Raw genomic sequence first — 20951 nt, 5'->3', positions numbered from 1 at the left:
CATTCTAGAAACAGCTACTTATTACTTATTGCAGCTATATATACTACATATATTGTGTGTATATATATATATATATATCAATATATATAGTCTGTATACTCATTGCAGTCTATGAATTGATGGTGTCTATCCTTTCAGAGGACTTCTTGCTTGGCCTTGGTTTTGTCAGAGAAACAAACATGGATGTATCATATATCCAGTTACTTAAATTGATACAATGCTAAAGCAAAATCACCTTCAGCCTTATACTGGTTCAGTAGGTTCTGGCAAACTTACATAGTGTTCTTTCTGTTCCTGTGTGAGCATCTGTGGGACACACGGGGTGCAGACTCTGTGATATTCCTGTGTTATCACAACCATTTCCAATGCACTGAAGCTGATATTCAGCTCCATACACAGTTTCCTGGTTTCAATCCACCAGTTCATATGGATGAACTGATGGAGATGCTCTTTATTTCGTTGTGCAACAGCTGTACATGACCATCCAGAACGTCTCATCTTTTACATTGCTCTATGCACTGCTGATTTGTATCACCCAACACCTCTCCATAAATGTCTGACAAGTGTCAATGAATGCAAATGGCTGAAAATTTTCCTGCATTGAGGAATTCAGTGAAGCACCTTTGCTTTGTAGTCACTTCCATATCAGATACCAATTTGTCTGACTGCCATCTGTCACACTGTAACAGAATATTGGCAGGAGGTTCAACCTCTACTGCCATCCCACCAACATCTACCTCTGACATTGTGGGCCAACATAATAAAATAGGATGTATTACTTTCAGAGCAGCCATTGTGTATATATAATTATTATAATATATAATATATGCATAAGGAAAATGTTTGGTCAGTTCACAGGTCCTAAAATGAGTTACATCATGATACATGACTTAAATGCATGTGCTTATTCAAAAAAAAAGTCCTGAAATCTGAGAAGTTATATTTTAAATAATCAGTTTTGAACTTACAATCTCCTCCTTTATCATTTCATTCTCATTTTTCTTGCTTTGGTGCCTGTAATCAACAGGTAGCTTCTAGCAGCAGCCTGTGGTAAGAGACCAAAGAGTGGGTTTCCTGACTATCCAGGGAGATCCTCAGTAAACCATTCAGGTTCACTTGTGGAACCATTTTCGGTCATAGAAGGACAACCAACACAGGGACCTAGCTGCAGCCTGCAAGTCATAAGTTAGCAGGAGCCATTTTTCTATACCATTTTTTATATCCTGAGTCTGTGGAAATTCAGGTGTCAAAATAAATACAGCTTCTTGCAACAGAAAGATTTTTCTGTTGTGTTTGTGGGTCAATTGCAGAACAGACTGAGAAGTCTGATTTTACTGAATCCACAGGAATAAAAATTGTTTTCTAACAAGCAATGCTTTCACTGTAGCTTAAAGTGTCTGAGGAACAAAAGCTATAGGAAATGAGAAGAACTGAGAAAATATCACACATCTCATATTCAATCTTACAAGCTAGATAACCATGTAAAAGCCAAGTTAAGCTAGCTGTACGCAACTACTCTTTTTTCTTCTCATTACAACTAAAAGGCAAGGAACTGAAGTAAAAGATATTCAAAAGTGTCATGATTTAGTAACCAAAAAAACCTGATAAAATGCAGAAATTTAAGCAGTAGAAGACAGAGATATGTAGAAAAATGTATGTGATAACAGAAAGGTTATAATTTTAAAAGAGAAAAAGGATGAGAACTTTTCCGTGCTATACTGAAGTGTCAAACTGAATAGAAACACTGAATTTAGTTATGATAGATATGAATACTTTTCCTCATCTGAAGATCAGCATACTTAAAAGTGAATTGCTCCCCAAAGTTGAATTAGATTTGCTAAACCAGAAAGGTTTTTTTTATATCCAGTTTAATTCACTCTGAGGAAAAATAACAGTACTGCAAGCTAGTCATTTTGAGGATGAAAAGAAAGAAATGAGGTATCATTGAATTGCACAGTAATCAAAGTAACTAAAGTTGGATACCTGGGGTCTGTGTTCCCTTAGTGGCTTTGCCATTTGATGAGTTGTGTTCGTATAAAAAAAAATATAAAAATGAGGTTATATTTGGCCCCTCCATAGAGGGTTGTCCTTGATTCATTGTTCAGAAAGCACACTGAGATCCACTGCAAAAAGGACCTGCACTAAGCCTTCTTGCAGTTATTATCCTCCTGGGCTTGGCTCTGTACACTGTATTCTTATACAGATGTCCTGGCATGGCACTGGGGACTCCCAGCAGAACAGAGGTGCAGATCTCATGTTACAAAGCATCACTGATGTTATCATTACTGCCATCTTCAGCCATAGCAAATAAATAAGACAGAAAATGATGGCATTACTTTAAATGACAGATCATGCCACTGAAGCAGCAAAGAAGTGCATATTATATCTGTGCTTTTGATGCTTTTGTTACTCTGCATTTAGTATTGCTCTAGTTTGATTAGCGATTTTCAACTAAGTTTCAACTAAATTTCCCTTTGGTTTCTTGCTTCTATGCAAAGGTTTACTGTATTCTCCTTTCCATACTGACTGTCAAAACTGGAAAAGATTCAGTAACAGATACATTGTTCTCAGTCTTTCAAAAACTTTCTAGCAATAGAAAGGCCAAGCATTTAGATGCTCAAAGAAAATCAAGCTGCTCAATACATGACAACATTAAGAAATGGCAGATGGTGCTACTGGACTGTTGGACAGGGTTTACACTACCCCAGTGGTTGTGGCTCAAAAGAAAGAATGTACATTTTAACACTACCAGTTCTACCTTTGATGAATTCAAAGCAGTAAGTTTAAGCTTTCTGAAGGGATGCTGAAGTGCTATTTCATTCTGATGTTTGTGGATATATAATTATGCAATTCAGACTTCACTACCTGAAAGCAAAATCTCTTTCCATACTACAGAAATTGATCAGCGTCTCTCCAAATCTCCCTAAACTCATCAGTTCTATGAATGTACAACCCCCAAAGGAAAATGAAATAGTCCTACTGAGTGGATTAACATCAGGAAATCTTCAGGCTGATTATGAAGTTCCCCAGGTAGGAATCAAATTATCTGTTCTGAGCATATCACAGCTGTGATGGAAAGAATTTGGAAACTGGAAAAAAAGGAAATCCTTTCAGCATGAACTGTGTGCATGTTTTAAAACCAAGTGGGAAGTTCACAAACAAAAAAAAACTGACTACAAGACATTAAGCATCTGAAGTGAGAGGACAATAAGAGATCCCTCTATTCCCTCTAGGTCTTGTGGATGTTTGGGTTGCAGCTGATAATGCTGCAAGACATTAACAGCTAATATGTCAGGGAAGGAAGGAAGAAAGATGCAATACTACTTCTGTACACATAGCTGCATCGGGGCACAGCTCCTACAGCCCCCTGTTCATGTGAAGTCTTGCTACTTCCTACTTTCATTCCCAATCCATCTTGTTCCACACACCCACTTCAAAAAAGAGCTGACAACAGGACTTGAAGACCCTGGAGGCTTCCCTAAGCCTGACTGTTACAGTGCAAAATATCAAGATTCATTGGCTGTATCAGAGCTCATTTAGCTTCTGTCAATGTAAAAAGTAATTAACGCATTAATTAAAACTTAACATTTTAAAGAAGCTGAAAGCAAAGTTCTCATGCTAAGTCCTTCGCTCTTGCTATTGCCAGTGAAATTCCCCATATCTGAGATCGCAGGCCAAAAATTCCTCCTACTGGCAACGTGAAGAAATGGTGACATTTGTTTAAAGTCATTTCAACATACAAGTTCCAGAGGCTTAACTCCTTATAAGAAGTGTTCTACTCTTCTCCATTTTTAACATGCTTTTCTTTTTAACATTCATGTCTACATGAAGAACAAGAATGGACAGTACTTTTGTAGTTTAGGTTGGGTTCTGGTTGCATCCATTTAAGTATGAACTGGGAAGAATTTAATTATACTGTAGAGATGTCGTGGAGTATAAAATTGTCTCAGTAAATTTTAAATAGGTATATGCAGTTTTCCCTGCAGGAAAAAGAAAAAAGAAAAACAGAAATTGTAGGAGTAACCTAAATTTGTCTTTTAAAACGAGCAGAAAAGCAAACGCCATGTTGAGCCTTGTTATTTGCTTGGCTTTCCAGAGAATTTCATTTGTAAAGAGAACTGCATAATTTTCACAGAGCATCTGCTGGCCCTCTTCACAAGTACAACCCTGAAAACCACAGGCTGAAGAAAAAGCATGGGAACATCTGCTCTAGGACTGCATCTGCTATTAGAAAATTTCTTACAACATGGTGTATGCTCAAGGTCTGATGCTCATTAGCAGCTCCTAGGCAGTTAATATATCTTGTATTTTACTTTTAACAGACTAATGCATCTAGTTTTGTGTTATAAAGTAAGAATAGTATGTTTTATTGGCCTATTCTAATATAACAGTCATCCTATTCCATTGTTACTAGTTATTTGCTTTGCATTCACACCTGTCAGCAAAGGATCTTGGAGTTCACTATGCTAAGTACTGTTCAGGGAGCCCAGTGTGTCTGAAACAGCTCAAAATAGAATGTCTTGATCCAGAGCTGGTTCCACTCAGGCTAGGTCTTCCTTAGGGTATTGAGTTAAGGCATGAGATCACAACATACAAGTTGGTTTTGCTCCACAGTGCATCTCATACCACAAACCTAATCACAAACATAATATCATGCGAAGAGATTGACAACTTAGCTTAGTGGTCACATAAACATCCAACAGTTCCAATATCCATAAAACAAGGATAATAAATTCTTTTCCCTCAGCTTCTCCCCACCTTCCTTCTTAACTGTGCAGCTTCACAGGCAAAGGTATTTTTTATGTAAAGGTTCAACCCAGTACTTTCAATTGGAGGTTATACTGGTCTGAAGTAATGGGGTTTGGGGCAAATAAAGAACAAGAGGGGGAAGAAAATAAATCACTATTTTTAAATAGTTCCTAAGGATACCTAAAGGTGACCTGCTCCTTATCTCACCAGCCAGTATGAACAGAGTTGCCTTGAGAACAAGCACAGCAGCAGAAATTACCCTGAAAAGTAATTTATGTCCACAAACAATTCCTTCCAAACAGAGGTAATAGTAGGTGGTGTGAGGGCTGTAATAACGGTGTGTCAGGTGGCCAACTCCAACATAGTTAAAAGCAAGACTGTCATTAAAATAAGAGGCTGATTGAAAACAAGCTTGATGATTTCAACAAAATAAGGATGTTCCTGTGATACAGCTGGGTTCTGTACTAAAAAGCTTGTGTAACAGAAGATGTCAATCTAAATGGTCTTATTTTGGCATATATGTAACTGCACACTGTTAGAAACCTCTAAACGACAAATTGTATTGCATCTTTGCAACAGAACATTCCTGACATTTTTCTAGAGGAAAGTTTAAAATAAGTTCTATTTTTTAATTAAATAACTCTTTGAGATTCTTTTCCCCTCCAGTGTCCTTGGCAGGCAGATGTCTGCTTGGTTCAGTGTGCGAGGGGAGACAGGAAGAACAGTGCAAGCTGCATCATCTTTGAAATAAACAAGTTTCTGATTGGGCTTGAGCTCGTTCAGGAGAGACAGCTGCAGATAGAAGCTCATGTCTCAAAGCCTGAGGATGACACAAACTGCTCAGTGTCCTCAATAGAAGAAGATTTCCTCACAGCATCTGAGCATCTCGAGGAGGAAAACGAGACTGATGAATATAAAACTGGTAAAAGCAACAAAACTGAGCGTAATTCTGCTATTGTTCATACGGCAGAACAGCCATGGCAATTGTTACTGAAATTGCACTTGATGTTAATTTATGCATATGCTTATATGTAATTTAGAAAAAGGATAGCCATTCATACTTTTAAATTGTTGTTCAGACAGAAGGATACTTGTTTGTATAGAAGTTTTATAGAGCAGTAATGTATTAGTCAGTTACGCAGATATTTTTGTTTTAAAGATATGGGGTACACAGCAGAGACTAACATCTTACTTTTCTTTCAGTAGCCCATGACAAGATAAGTGTTTCAGAAGCGTCTCCTGATGTCAGGAAAAATAAAGGAAAGGGATTTGAAAGTCTCCACTACAGAAAAGCCAGGTTGCCATTAATTCTTGAAGGGAATTGCGTTAATGAAGATAATACCGATAGTAAAGTCTCTGAAGCTGTGCATGTTGTGGCTGAAGATAGGATCTCACGACCTGAAGATAAGCCAGAGCAAGAAATCCTGGGTCAAAAGGAATTAGTGGGAAGAGCTTCATCACCCCTCAGCAGTGAGGATTTGACTAACAATGTTGAAAATTCCTGCTCAGTGAATGTATTAGATGTATCTTTAACCAAAATGGCTAAAGAGGAGCTGGGGCCTCTTTATGACTCTACAGCAAAACCCAGCAGTAAGGCAGAAGCAGAGGATTGTGAAGGTATTAGGAAAAGCGACCCTCCCTTGCAAAACGAGCAAGCAGCTACAGGTCAGTACGCTACAAATCTAGCAGAATCTGTTCTGCAAGATGCATTCATTAGACTGTCACAGTCTCAACCCACTTTCAGTGAGGAGGCTGCAGTCAGCATCTCCGTAGGAAGCTCCTGTAAGTCAAAAGATGCATCTGCTTCTCGATCATGGAATGAACTTCCAAAGATTGTCATAGTGCAAAGTCCTGACAGCAGTGAGAATGTGCCAGACTGGCCAGGGTCTGCCTTCCCAAACCTGTGCCACTGGACTGAAACAGAGAGTTCTGAAGTTTCAGATTACTTTGAAGAAGATCATTCAAACGGACACAGCCAGAGCGCACTGGAGATGGCTCTGGCTTGTGCAGCAACTGTCATTGGAACCATTTCAAGTCCCCAGGCAGCAGAAAAATTCAGAAGGGATCAAGAAGCCACAGACTCCAAAAGTGAAAAAGTTGATAATGAAGATCTACACACAAATTCTTCACAGCTACTTGAAGACGGTACTAGCACAGAATACTCATTTCCATCTGCGCTGTGTGGCATGACTCAAGTAGCAAGTGCTGTAGCAGTCTGTGGTCTGGGGGAAACAAAGGAAGAGAAGTACCCTGCAACTTCGAGTGGGCTGCTGTCTGCAGCTCAGACTTCTGCAGCCATTACTCTTCATTGTAGCATAGCTGTAGGAAGCAGCATGGAAAAACTGAATGATAGCATTGCAGAGGCCCTTCTCAAAGAGGCATCAATAATTTTGACAAAACCTAATACATACAAAAATGTAGGGCATTTTATGGAATCTATAAATGGAAGGATTATTGAAACAGCAGCAAGGCCACGGATTCCACATTCCAATGAAGTAATAAGAGATGAACTTGCACAGAATTTATCCAATATTATTCTACGACATTCTATTGAAGAAGTCAGGAAGAAAAGAGAGCTACAGTCCCATTCAGAAAACGGCTCAAGTACACAAGACATTTTTATGGAGGCTGCCAATGAGTTGCTTTTTAATGTGATATATTTCACTTGCAAGAAGATGAATGACATAAGACAAGTTGAAGAGTGTTCTCCTCTCTTTTCTGAAGGCCTGAAAGGCAAGAAGGTAACAAGAGTAGAAGGATGGCCAACACAGGCAACAACATGTGAAACATCACACAGAACCCTTGATCATCCTGCTATTAACCCATTTGGTACATCCTACAGTGCTAGCAAAGACACTGAAAATGGTATCAGCACAAAGAAAATTAACATGAGAGATGTAAATAGCAATGAAAGTGCCACAGTGAATTCAGAGCTAACAAGTAGAGCCATTGGGCATAATGCATTTGTTGCAAAAACATCTCCCAAGAAAAGATACTTGAAAAGAACCACACGAGACTGTTACAAATCACCAAATCAGAGTAACATCCAGAAGAAGAGAGACTACAGGTCATTTTCAGACAGAGAAAGTACTTTTGCAAACAATGAGTGCAGGCATGGTGTTCAAGATCAACTGCCTTCCAGTGTTGTCATGAACACGGAAAACCAGGCCAAATGTAAGTGCGATGCTGAACTAAGTGATGAAGTCCAAGTTAGCTTGTCTTTGTTAGGAAACCACGTCTTACTTCCTTCTCAGCCTGTGCTACAGGTGAAAAATTCAAGAGACAAATACTGTATAACAGATTTTGCAGAAGAACTGGCAGAAACAGTGGTCTCTATGGCAACAGAAATAGCTGCCATTTGTCTTGAAAATTCAAATGGGAAGCAGCCCTGGTTCTGTGCGTGGAAGAAAGGCAATGAATATCTGGTTACCCAGAGTATATCATGCAGAACTATGAAAAGGAAAAAGGAAACCCATGCTAATGGCTCGGTTGTTCGGAAGCACAGGGCACCTCGACTTAGTGAGATAAAAAGAAAGACAGATGAGCATCCTGAGCTAAAGGAAAGGTTGATGAATCGAGTAGTAGATGAATCTATAAACCTTGAGGACACACCAGATTCTGTCAATATCTTTGCAAATGAAGTGGCTGCAAAGATTATGAACCTCACTGAACTCTCTATGGTTGACAGCATCTGGCAGGGCCCAAACCATCCCAGGAACAGGCTACACTGCGAAAGATGGAGCCGAGCCAAGGCCTCAAGCTGTGAGAGCATACCAGAGGAGGACATAGATTCCAAAGCCTCTGTCAATACTCTAGGCCTAATGAATGCCTTAGGTCAGCCTGTGAGCCAGACAAGTTCTGTCTCAAAGCAGTCTAGTTGTGAAAGCATTACAGATGAGTTTTCAAGATTTATGGTGAACCAAATGGAAAATGAAGGAAGAGGCTTTGATTTATTACTGGATTATTATGCGGGGAAAAATGCAAGCAGCATCTTGACTTCTGCTTTGCAACAGGTTGCTAAGAAAAATGGTCACCTTAATGTACGACCAAGTTGCCCATCCAAGCAGTCCAGCACAGAAAGCATAACAGAAGAATTTTACAGGTATATGCTGAAAGAAATAGAAAAAGAAAATAAAGATAATGCATCTTCCCCTCGGAGTTCAAAGGACTGGTGTGGCAATTTGCTACCACCCTCCCTGCGATCACCTTTTTGCTTTAGACAGTCCTCAGTGCCTGATGGCAGATCATCAGGTTCTAGACTAACAGTTAACATCCCAGTCAAGGCAAATTCATTAGATGGATTTGCCCAGCATCACCAGGATTCCTTAAGTGTACAGCCAGTCAGTACTGTGGCTTCTTCAGGTCTTTGCAAGTCTGATTCATGTCTGTACCAAAGATGCAAGACTGACCAGATAACAGATATGCTGATTCACGAGACATGGGCAAGCTCTATTGAATCTCTTATGCGCAAAAACAAAATCATAACCGATGAGGCAGAAGTTGCAGAGATAGATCATTTTCACAGCGATTCCCCAACACACGTGCAGCAGTACGCAAACAGACTGGCTGCAGATATTGTTGAAAATGGTAAAAATGTAATTGTTGTCCAGCAGGATGCTTCTGATTCTGCAAGCCAAGAACATGTGCCGGAAACCAAACATCCCCAGGGTGCAGCTCAGATTCAAGTAGAACCCAGAAGGAGTGGAATAAATTTGGTTGAGCAAAAGGAGCATATGAAGAACTCTGAGTGCCTCCCTGCAGGTCAGCACAGGGAAGTGCCTTTAATTCAGATAGAAACTGATCAACGAGACGAATCAGATAAAGACTCTGAGTCCTTAACTTTACACGAGCTTTCTGAAAAGGAGCATCAAGGCAAGGAAAAGCCACCAGAAGCTTATGCTGGGAAGCACACGGTTTCCAGTACCCTACTGAATAGGTAGGTGACAAAACAGCATGTTGTTTTGGTGTTTAATCTCACAGTAAAATTATTTTGGTGACTGCAGAAAATAAGGAAGAACCACCTTGGGAGAAATAAACAGGGCAGACTGTCACTACAGATTTTAAATTACATAAAACCACCTTCACAGTACTAATCTGTGGAGCAAACATATGCTGAATATGACTGTATTACGGTTCTGAGGTTCAAAACTAATACTGTATTAATGAGCAAGTTCTCCCTTACAGATAACTAAATCCTTAAAATCAAGACAGATAGATAAAGCTTGAACTTTCATTTGCTGATATCTCTATTTAAGAAAAAAGTTAAAAACTGAAACAGAAGGTAATAGAATGAGAGGTGAAGTTCTCTCCTGTGCTTATGTCACTGATGTTTCATGTTCCTGAAAATGCAACCAGACTTCAGAGAGCTTGAAGTTCAGCTTTGTGCTCACAGTCTGGAAGAACAACAAAAATTCTTCAGCACAGGGAGGAAAAAAAATAAAATTTAAAAGCACCCTTCAACTACTTTCTTTTAAGACATTCCTGGGTAGCATCCAAATAAAGAGTAAAATTTCATTTCAGGGAGCTCATACCATGGCCTACCACCCTCTTGTTACAGCCGTACTCCTTTTGTTGAAAAACTGGCATCTTTTGGTTAAAGCAGAGAGAGCACAGTGCAAAGGCAGAAGATTGCTGTGGATGTTGTGAGGTTAAGAACAAGGCAGTCTCTCAAGGCATTACCTATTTTTAACTGTACCTCTTAATCATGTTTAATACTTAAATGGTATCCAAGCTGCCTATCACTTGGAGCTTTTCAGCACCCCATTATCTCAGAGCACTAGAAAGATGCTTGTGTTCAAAACCATTCTGACAAAACTCTACTTGAAGTGAGAAAGCACGTACTTCCCTGTCTGTGGCAGCAATTAGGGGGATAATTACAATAGTCTAAATTCTTCTTTCATACTGATTCCTGCCCACTCATCTTCCTCTTCCTTCAAGTGCAACCTGCTTTTAAGATGCATTTAGAAATCTATTTGAATCTGTTTGAAAATTGAGTTATTTCCTGCACAGTTTATAAGCCATGTACTAACATGCCCCCACAAGGTTGCTACTCCCACAAAAATCTCACATGTTTTGGATCAGGTATTTTATGCTACCTGCCTTGTGTTAAACAGACTCTAGGTAACACTGTCACTTCTGTGTTGATGAGTTTTGTGTCCAGGAGGTCAAGGATGACAGGTTAGGTTATCTGACAGATGATAACAACTTGGTTAATGCTGCAGCTTCTCAGGTGTCCCCAGAGCAAGTGCACAGCAAAAGCAGATATTCATAATGATCCCACCTCACTATATTCTTAGTCAAGTTAATTACTTGCAATACAGTGTTTGGGTCGATCTCTTCTTTTAGCTGAAGTCAGGATGTTTGCCCACATCTTACAAATAAAAGCCTAGAGAAATTGTCACTTTAAAGAGAGATATTCCAGAGCTGCCAATACATAACAGTTTCTTTTTGTTACAGAATTGCAAATGCAAACCCATAAGTATAACAGAACTACAGTTTTGCTTTTGCTATTACTGTTGGAGCAGTAATTGATTCATGATTTATACCACAAAAAAAAAGAATGCTTCTTTTAATTATTAAATATTTTTCTGCCTGCATAACAAAAGGCCCTTAGTAGACGTCACAATGTCCAGTTTGTCTCTGAAAAGTTACCTTAACTATAGTTTTTAATTTATATGTATATATAATTTTACGTTTGTGTCTCATAAATATATGTATGTGTGCAAGAAGTGCATCAGGTGGGTAGAATTAGAAGGTATTTTTTCCTATGCTCTCCTAATTCAGTACTGGAAAATATTTTTCACTTTGTTTTACTTTTTAGCTTCCTGTGAACAATCTGAAAGTTGTAGGTCTTTTCTGCATTGTTTTAAAACAGCTGGCTTCAAAATGCATTGACTAAAAAAAAAAACAACTGGGTTCTTCTGCTGTATTTAAATAAATTAAAATGCATTTCAGGCAATTCAGAAAAACATACACAAAGCAGAAATGAGAGACTTTTAGAAGGTAGCGTGATCTGTGAAGATGCTGCACAAAACATTGATATTATTCATGTAAGCTTGAGCGAGGGTTGAAACAAAAGTATTGGAGCACACTGATCCAATCAGTAATCCTGCAGAGCTCAGAAAAGATGAAACTGGATCCATCTAATTGCTATTATTTTACTTCTAAACTGGATTATAGTAGTCTTCTGCTCTACTATATTGTATACTTTTATACTCTATTATAACAATTTTGAATTTCTTATGCATATACATCTCTACTTTCATTTACTTTCATATGCCAGTAATTGGAGAAAAAAAAAACAAAAAACCAACAACCTAAACATATCAATAAAAACCATTTTACCCAGAACTCAGTGCACAACCTCAAGTGCTGAGAACTAAAGCCAGCATTAGAAGAGCAGGCAAGGATGCCACATTTCTGACTTTATCCTCAATTATACCTCCCCTAGCTGGAAAACATTCACGAACGTACACAGAACATACCTGATTATAATTAGCAGTCCAATAGAAATAAAAGATCCCCTTATATAAGCAGAAAACCTTGGCAACATATGCTTGCTTGACTCCCATATTTCAAACACTGATTAGCTGAAGTGCATTAAGACCTAAGCTGAAAGCAGTTCTTTTTGTGCAAGTTAAACTTTTTCTATGCATATTTCAGTGCAGGGCTTGCTTAGTTTTGTTAGCTTATAGTACTCATAGGAAGACCATTTTTGAAGAGCATTCCAGACCACATGTTCAACTAGAGTTCACGTATGAATTATAAGATTGCCTAGTCTCTTGCATCTGTACAACTTGTGCACCTTGGTTGAATGTAATGATGAGCATTGCCTGAAGATTGGCAGTACCAGTTTGCTTGCCTGTATTACCATTATTCCTTGCCACCCTACCAGCAAAAGCACTCAAAGCAAACCAGATGCTGAAATCACAGGAGAAACAAAAGCAGCTGAAGAATTTCCAACACACCTCAGCAGCAGTGAAGAAAGCACTGGCAGCTGGTCCCAGCTTGCCAATGATGAAGACAATCCTGATGATACAAGTAGCTACTTACAACTCAGCGAACGATCCCTGAGGTACTAACACTGTCTGTTCTTAGTATGTGTTATGCTTTAATCAACCACACCTATAATTTGATTAGAATGTGTCAGAAATAATAGAGCTAATAGCTCAAAATTTACTGAGAATACTGTAAACAAAGGCCAGATGATGAAAAAAAAACAACAAAAAAACCATATCCTGATTTTAAACCATGTCTTTGTATTGGTAAGCAACTAGATTCCATCAATGAAAGCACATTCTTGCTTAACCCTATGCAAGCACCTCAGTCCTACATTGAAGGGCCACCAAATAAACTATTTGTTATAGCCGTTCCTTTGCTTTATTTGCTGCTATTTCCACAGTGCTTATCATGGCATCTGCTTAGCTGAGACTGCTGTTCCCAGCAAGTATCCGTGCAGTTAGAGAACAAATAGCACCCTGATCTGCATAGACAAGCGTGAGGAAACAGCTTGAAAGAGGGAAACTGAGCTTGCCCTGAATAAGCATGAATTCCAGTGCCCCTGTTGCACCGTGCTGCTCTGTGTTCCTGTTTAAGTCAAGATGTGTTTAAAGATGTTGCATGTACTCCAAGGACTAGATAAAGTGACATTAGTTTGACTTTAATACTTTCACAGCTTCAAATTGAGCAAGGCCTTTTCTTCACATGATCTTAAATTACATTTTTAAATACTGTCAAGTAATTACCTTTTTCCTGTGGGTATTAAGACATAAAGAGAAGACAGTATGATAATGAAGCAAGACAAAGGCAGTCTGTTAGAGAGCACTGTTGGCTAGCTGGAAAAATACTGAACAAAGCATGTCTGTCAGTGTGGGTGAACATTCATCTCATTATTGTAGCATCAATCCTTTAACAGTGTCAGATTTGAGGGAGGTGATGCATTGTGCCTTTTGGCTCTGCATTGAAACAAGCTGTTACAGCAAACCTGAGTGCATGGCATTCTGACACTGACTCAAAAACCTGATGGAGAAAGGAACTGTCTGGTCAATCCCTCAGATGTAAGGAAAAACACTTAGTTGCTTTTCTAATATAAATTAAGGTACAGGCTTACTTAACAAACAGAACACACCTGTGCTATTTGACGGCAAATTCACAACCTGTTTATCAGACTATTATGACTGCATAAACATCCACTGTCAAGTTTATAGCAATGTTGTAAAGCAAACATACTGTCTCTCCCCAAATACTATCAGTGGTTTTACTTCAACTGTGTGAAGTAAAGAATACTTCAATGTAGTAATGGTCACAAATAGCACTGGCTTTAATTAAAATCTCAGTCTTTCAGAATAGCCAGAATCATAAGGGATTATCGCTGTACCTGTGGGTGCCATCAGATCCCTGATAGTATTTGGGATAGGATGTAATACACTGAAACTGATGCAACACAGAATCACCCAACTGGTAAGTAGTGTAATGAGCAGCCTTGGCATGTATCCTCACTCACTCACACACTCCCCCACTCCTTGACATAACCCATGACATTCAGAGGTACCTGAATATCTGAAGGTTTTTCCAGGATCTCTCTATACTTGGCAATGTTTCATTTCAGTGGCATTTACAGACTGTTTTTATGTTTGATTCCAAATGCTCATTGCATAAGTCATTCACAAGAAGACAGCTTACTATTATTTGTTTTCAGTTTACAGCATTACTTTGATACATGACCTGCCTAGAGCTATTTTAATAAAAATCTCATTACTTTAAAGATGTTAGCATGCTTAATTCTGAGAACCACTTGATGAGCACAGTTGTGTTTATAGAACATGGGACAGCCTCCTCACTTTACCTTATACAGAAAATAATGTATGGAGACATGTTCAGTGAAGCTTGGCACTAATATTTAAACTTTTGCTTTGTCAGCAATGGCAACAGCAGTACAACTAGCAGTCTTGGCATTATGGACCTGGAAATTTATCAGGAGAACGTGCCACCTTCTCCTATGATTAAGTAAGTAGTCACTGAAGTGAGATGTGATGTTTAATCTAATTTCAACTGCAAATCATCTACACCATCTAAAACTTGCCAAGCCCTGCTTTGCACCTGCTGCTTAGCCTACCATTAGTTTCAGAAAGGTGCACATGCAGGTGTCTGTGGAGTGTGACAGCATTCAAGAGTGAAAGATCACAGGAAAGCCCACCCAGGTGGATCAGTTTCTCAAGAGAATACAAATCTATCAGCTGTTTTCTTTGACTTACAGATTACGTTCTTGTAACAAACACTTTATCACATAATACCCATCATCCTGTGTAACTTTTTTCTTGCAGTTTTCCAGGTCTTTCATTGGGGGAGAACTTTAACCATTGTGAAGGAATGTTATAGACTGTTCCTAACTATCACTAACAAGCTCTGTTGTTGTTTGTTCCTAAGTGACTTAGTAGAAGAAAAGGTTTTCCTTAAAGAACAGACAGATAATACAGAGGGTAAGTTGAATCATTTGAATTACAACTTACAAATTGAACTTAAAATAACGTGCATAATAACTGTTGAGATTGTTTTTCCAGAAAGTACTTCTGGGCTCTCAGTGGGAACAGCCAATTATCAGAAAGAACTCCTGGTGATTAATTTTGATCTGGAACCAGAATGCCCCAACGCAGAGCTGCGAGCCACCCTGCAGTGGATAGCCGCTTCTGAACTTGGAATCCCAACCATCTATTTTAAAAAATCTCAGGAAAACAGAATTGAAAAGGTAGTTTTTACAGAATTGGGCATACTGCTATGTCATTTTAAACACAGTAGCATCATTCTGCTCACAAAAAAAACCAAAATTGCCCCAACAGGTTCTTGGTGATAGCAGGTAAAGCATTCACGAGTAGGCCAACAGTTGTATACAGAAAGAAAAGTGAAACTCACCCAACTGGCAAAAGGAATCTCTAACACTCCTCCTCAGGAAGCAGCATAGGTCCAAGAAACACTCTCCCTTCAGTAACTGGCCCCCAGGATGGCTCCACTGTGGGTCTACCCCTGCTGGTCACGTAGAGAGCACAGGTGCAAACAACTTGCCTCACCCCTTCAGCAGGTGCTCAATCACCAGTTCAAGCCCTAACCTAACAGTTTCCACAGCAACTGATTTATTGAAGTTAGCGAGCTTAGAAGCAGATGTGAAGTCTTTGTTATTGCAAGATGGAAATACTACTGCTTCTTATAGAAAGAAGAGAGTATTAAATACATCAGGATATAAGGTTCATCAAATTGCAGAATCATACAATGGTTTGAGTTGGAAAGGGCCTTATAGCTCACTCAGTTTCAACCGCCCCTGCTGTATGCTAGCTGCCCCCCAACAGCTCAGGCTGCCCAGGAGCCCATCCAACCCAGCCTTGAGAACCATCATGGATGGGGTACCCACAGCTCTCTGGGCAGCAGTGCCAGGGCTCAGTGCACTCTCAGGAAGAGATTTCTTCCTTATGTCTAATCAATGGTTGCCTTCTTTTAGTTTAAAACCATCCTTGTCCTACATTCCCTGATAGAGTCCCCTCCCATCTCTCCCATTCCTCTCCATCTTTCCATGGTTGCATCTGAAGGATTCCAGACAGTTTATATGGAGTTCAAACATGTATCTGTAACAACAACAACAAACCAACAAAACCCCACAAAACAACCCACAACCACGTGATTGCAGACATCTAATATACAAAGTTTCGCAATTCAGTGCCTACCAGTAACAACTATGACTTAATACATGAGTTGTACTTAAGATTTAAAGCTTTGAAATTCCCTAGTCCTTCTACAGGCTCTGTCTGACCTACTCTGCTGATCAGGGCAGCCTCAGGCAGGTGGGAACTTGTGCCTGGCCATCTGACAGGTTGACATTTGGGGTACAGCAGGGGCCTGACACTTCCTCCTGCAGTGAGGTCAGAACTGCCATGGCCAAATGCACTGCCCTTACCATCGCATTATACTGGTAGAAAGGGATTGCAGTTCAGTGATAAAAGGGTTGCTCAAATATTCAGAAGAGATTAAATACAAAATAAAGACAAACTATACTAGCTTGGGCTCAGTATCTCACATAACAAGATCTCATGGCTTCTGCATCAGAGCTAGATGAAGAGGACAGTAAGGATGGACTAGCTATATAGGTATATCGTTATATTATTCCCAGCCAGAGGGAGAGTTAAGCAAGGGTGTTTGTGTTTTCAGCAGAGGAATATTTGCAATCACACATCTGTTTCTTGGAAAATTAAACTATTTTGAATCATTGTATAAAAATTGTGAAGTACCTTCCCTGGCTCAGCTACAACAACAACAGAAAGTTATGTATATCAGCACACTTCAGCTCCTGTACAGATGTAGCTTAGTCTCCACTAATCTTCAGCTTGAATGCAAAAGTTTGTTTTCAGGCAGAGACAGACAGATGACCAGAACTGAGAAACACTGAGTTGTTTGTCCAAGCTTGGACACAGAGAGCAACGCTAAAGACCCAAATGGCCACAAGAAATGTAGACTGTTTCTGTTTCTGAATAATTAATGCTCACTGGAGATACTATGATACACCTCCTTCAGCATTTCAGGAATGACCAAAATTGCCCCCTTTCCAAGTTCAGCAAGATAGCTCAAGCCATAAGGCTTACAGAAGTGTCACAGGATACAAAACAATTAATGAAAAGGGTGTTATAAATCAGTATTTTCATCTTTTAAAATAATGTCTATGAGAAGATCATTTTGAATAGCAGAGATATTGTTTGATTTTCTTGAGTACTTGCATTTGGCTATCATAAACATGATTTAAAATGCATTCAGCAGCAACCATCCAAATTGCATCTAATTAAAGAAACAGCTGTCAGCTTTACCCATGTGCTTTGGCAAACAGTTAATTCAATTGCAGAAATACACTGGAGAATAATGAAGCACATTCTGCCTACAACAGCGCTCTTGGAAATAACTGTGCCTATTAAATATTGTTGAAATACATATTAAAAGTTTAGGCTTCGGTATGTAAATAGCAAACAGCTACACTAACTGGAGACACAGTATTTTCTTGGTTGGTTTAAATGTAGAAGTTGCAAGCCAATTAGATATTGATTGTGAAATTCAAGAAAATGAAAAGCTTTGATTTTTGCTTATATGCTAGAGGAAAAATCAGACCAGATGCATGACACAGTATAGCCCGTTATTAAGAACAACGTGGACAAAATTCAGAATTCTTTACAGCTGCTTAAGAGTATATATTTAATGTGGTTTAGAGGCAAAGGAAGCAAAATACAAATGCATATCCTTATGGCGTTTCAGCCGCAAGCATAACAAAAGATTTCATGTGACAGAAGCTTACCCAGAAATCCTTCTCACCAGTAATGCGTGAATATTAAGAATTTGGGTGAATGTGAAAATGCAGAAACTTAAATATAACTCAGAATATAACTAATGTAATGAAGGATTGTTTTTCTCTATAAAATGGATAATCATGATTTCATTTTCACAGTGAGATGCTGATAACAAGGAAACTTGCGATTCTTTAGCAAGCTTACTTACACTGCTCTCCATTTCATTGAAGGGAAAAAAAAAAAAAAAAAAAAAAAAAAAAAGGAAATAATTGCTTAGAGGAGCTAATTGAGAAAACTTCATGAAATCTGATCGGTCTCTGGGAGCTGTAGAATTTCAGAAATGAAGTTCTCAGTGTGCTACAAATAAGAAGAGCCCTTATGTTACCATGCATCCACTCTGTGATACAGCAGTGCAGTTATAAAGATTGCCTCGCAGCAGTTTGCATGCATTTGTTTAACACCTCAGCAAAATATCAGTCAAATGCTAAGCATTTGTGTTGCTGTTTTTGTTTGGTTTCTCCTTCAATTTAGTTTTTAGATGTTGTGCAGCTAGTTCAACGGAAGGCCTGGAAAGTGGGTGACATCTTTCATGCTGTGGTGCAGTACTGCAAGCTCAGTGAGGAGAGCAAAGAGAAGACACCAAGCCTGTTCGACTGGCTTCTTGAATTGGGCTAGGAACATTCGCCTGCTCCACTTCTTTGTTTTAATTCAGCTTAAGTAAGCAGTGGTTCATGAAACACTCTGATTTCCAAACATCAACAAATAAAATGAGCAAAGACATGTACAGAAACAGCACCTGTCTGTTCCACAACTGCACGGAGCAGAGTTGAAACCAAGGTGTATTTTTTCCTTCTGTATCCTGAGGGACGCTTGACATATTGTGCTGTAGGATGTACTGTGCTAGAAAAAAAGGTGGATTTTTTAGCTTTCTGAATTAATGGACTTAATTTACTTAATGAATTAAGTAAAACTGAATTGAATTTCTACTATGTTCCATTTCCATCAATTTGATTAAATCAATCAGCTGAAACAGGATGGTATACTAAGGTTCAGTTTTAAAACAATACAAATGTTTGTACAGTTTTAGCTTTTAGAACCTGAGTGTGTTCCAGTATGCACAGAGAAAACCATACCCTTCAATAAATAAAACATTTTAAAAGAAGTCTCAGTCCTCTGAGAGGTAAAAACTTGTGAACATATCAGATCTTTGAAGTCAAAAAAACAGAACAAAAAGCTGATGAAAACACATCTAACTTTCTTTCCACGTGATCATTTCAGCCCTATAGCTGGTCCCCATTTCTGTTATCTTCTTCTCAAGGAAATACAAATCTGGACTCTCAGTTATTGCCCTTAAAAAGCCTCCTTTCTTTACACTCGCAGGCAGTGCAGTTCAGTACAGCTGTGCTTGGTATGTCCCCAAGTACAGCTCTGCGAGTCAGAGTAATGGGTTCCTAAAGCCCTGTCCCCACCAGGTGACCTCGGGCAAGTCAGTTCACCTCTGTGCCTCAGTGTCCCCACCTAGTAAGAGGGAGCAGTGATACAGAATGTGATATGTGAAGTGTTCCTGTTTAAAGCACTAGGTAATGTGCTGTGTGCCGGTTGGAACGGTGAAAAGAAATACTGAGTTTAATCAAGTAAATTGTTAATAAGGCAAAGAAGGATATAGCAGAAAAGAGTGCTGTCTTGAAATAAGAATCTTAATTTTTGTAATTTTCAAGAAGTCAAAACAATTGCTACAATCTGAGCACATGCTTGTTTGTTTTGGATACTTGTTGGACTATGTATGATAGTCCCCATTATGGTAATATTTATATAACTGTTTGATAAGATATACTATGGTATCTTCTCACTGAGATGATGTTAGGTATCATGCACTCAGTGATACTCTCTTGATTCTGCCAAAGAGATTGGTCTTGAATTTAAAGGTAAACATAACTTATCACATCAAAGCTCTTCTGTGATTTGTTTCTTTGAAAACCTTTATATTTTGCTTCTCCCTACTTAAATAGCATAATAGAAAGCCTGCCTGCCTTTCCAAATCAAATATTTAAGAGATATTTTATTTTCCATACAATAGTATATGCTTCTATAATATTTTTGGGAGGTGGGGTGAAAAGAAGAAAACTATCCTTTTGCACTAAATATTTTTGAAGATTTTGAAGTAGTTTTAAGTAATTTATGAAAAAAGAGCCATATTATTCTCAATTTTATCTTTAAAACCATTGCTAAATTTGCATGATTTCATCGCTCATTTGTTAAGAAATGCAGACTGTCAGTGAAACCTATTACAGAACATTAAAGAACATCTACATGTCTGCAATATGTGAAATCACTGGAGGTCTCTTTACTGTCAATATAAAGGTCAGTTTGTTGCATCCACTCAACCTAACTGCGGTACTGGGCCCGTTCCTGGGAACTGCTGAACATCCACAGCTGGCACTAACACAAGTGGTAACACTGAATGCTCAGCATTTCCAAGGCTGAAAGTTAGTAAAAAGCACCAGGCATTGTAAAGTGCTTTGATTGAGCCAATAAATGGGAAAGTGTATTTATTTTTAAGCCAGGTTAGTTGTCAGTATATAAATTTTTGCTGTGGTAGAATAAATGTTTACTTATCCTACAAAGCACAAATATCATGACTGAGTTGTAAGTGCGATGCGGTTTTCTCTGTACAGTAGTTCTCAATGTTGCAATTTGTTGGGAAATAAATTTATGTTCTAACATTTGTTGTCTTTGCCTTTCTAAAAATATTTGACCAATTCAGTTATTGCCGTGTCATCCCTGTATCTTCACACAGCAGTGCTTCTGAATGAAAAATCTCATCCCTGGACATTACAGAACAAGTCAGAGCGACAGGCTTGGCCACATCCCACTATTCATCCAGGGGAT

The 20951-nt window shown here is 38.8% G+C and overlaps 1 protein-coding gene across 10 annotated transcripts in view; it reads left to right on the top strand.

Moving 5' to 3' along the window:
• Positions 1 to 20785, top strand: part of SPHKAP (SPHK1 interactor, AKAP domain containing) — a 62445-nt gene extending 41660 nt beyond the window's left edge. For 4 of the 10 annotated variants that reach the window (XM_015871398.2, XM_015871400.2, XM_032446696.1 and 1 more), the window contains exons 5-11: positions 2896 to 3030; positions 5416 to 5671; positions 5953 to 9685; positions 12644 to 12823; positions 14668 to 14754; positions 15175 to 15493; positions 18594 to 20785. In XM_015871398.2, coding sequence (XP_015726884.1) covers positions 2896 to 3030; positions 5416 to 5671; positions 5953 to 9685; positions 12644 to 12823; positions 14668 to 14754; positions 15175 to 15493; positions 18594 to 18737 — 4854 coding nt within the window. In that variant the 3' untranslated portion in view covers positions 18738 to 20785. Of the gene's footprint in view, positions 1 to 2895; positions 3031 to 5415; positions 5672 to 5952; positions 9686 to 12643; positions 12824 to 14667; positions 14755 to 15071; positions 15494 to 18593 lie in introns of those variants that run through there. The other 6 variants (XM_032446697.1, XM_015871402.2, XR_001557142.2 and 3 more) reach the window with 6 other exon arrangements.
• Positions 20786 to 20951: the final 166 nt, after the last annotated feature.

Source organism: Coturnix japonica, chromosome 9, assembly GCF_001577835.2.
Source record: "Coturnix japonica isolate 7356 chromosome 9, Coturnix japonica 2.1, whole genome shotgun sequence".
In the NCBI taxonomy this organism is placed as follows: Eukaryota; Metazoa; Chordata; class Aves; order Galliformes; family Phasianidae; genus Coturnix; species Coturnix japonica.
This window is presented reverse-complemented; position numbering and strand designations above follow the sequence as displayed.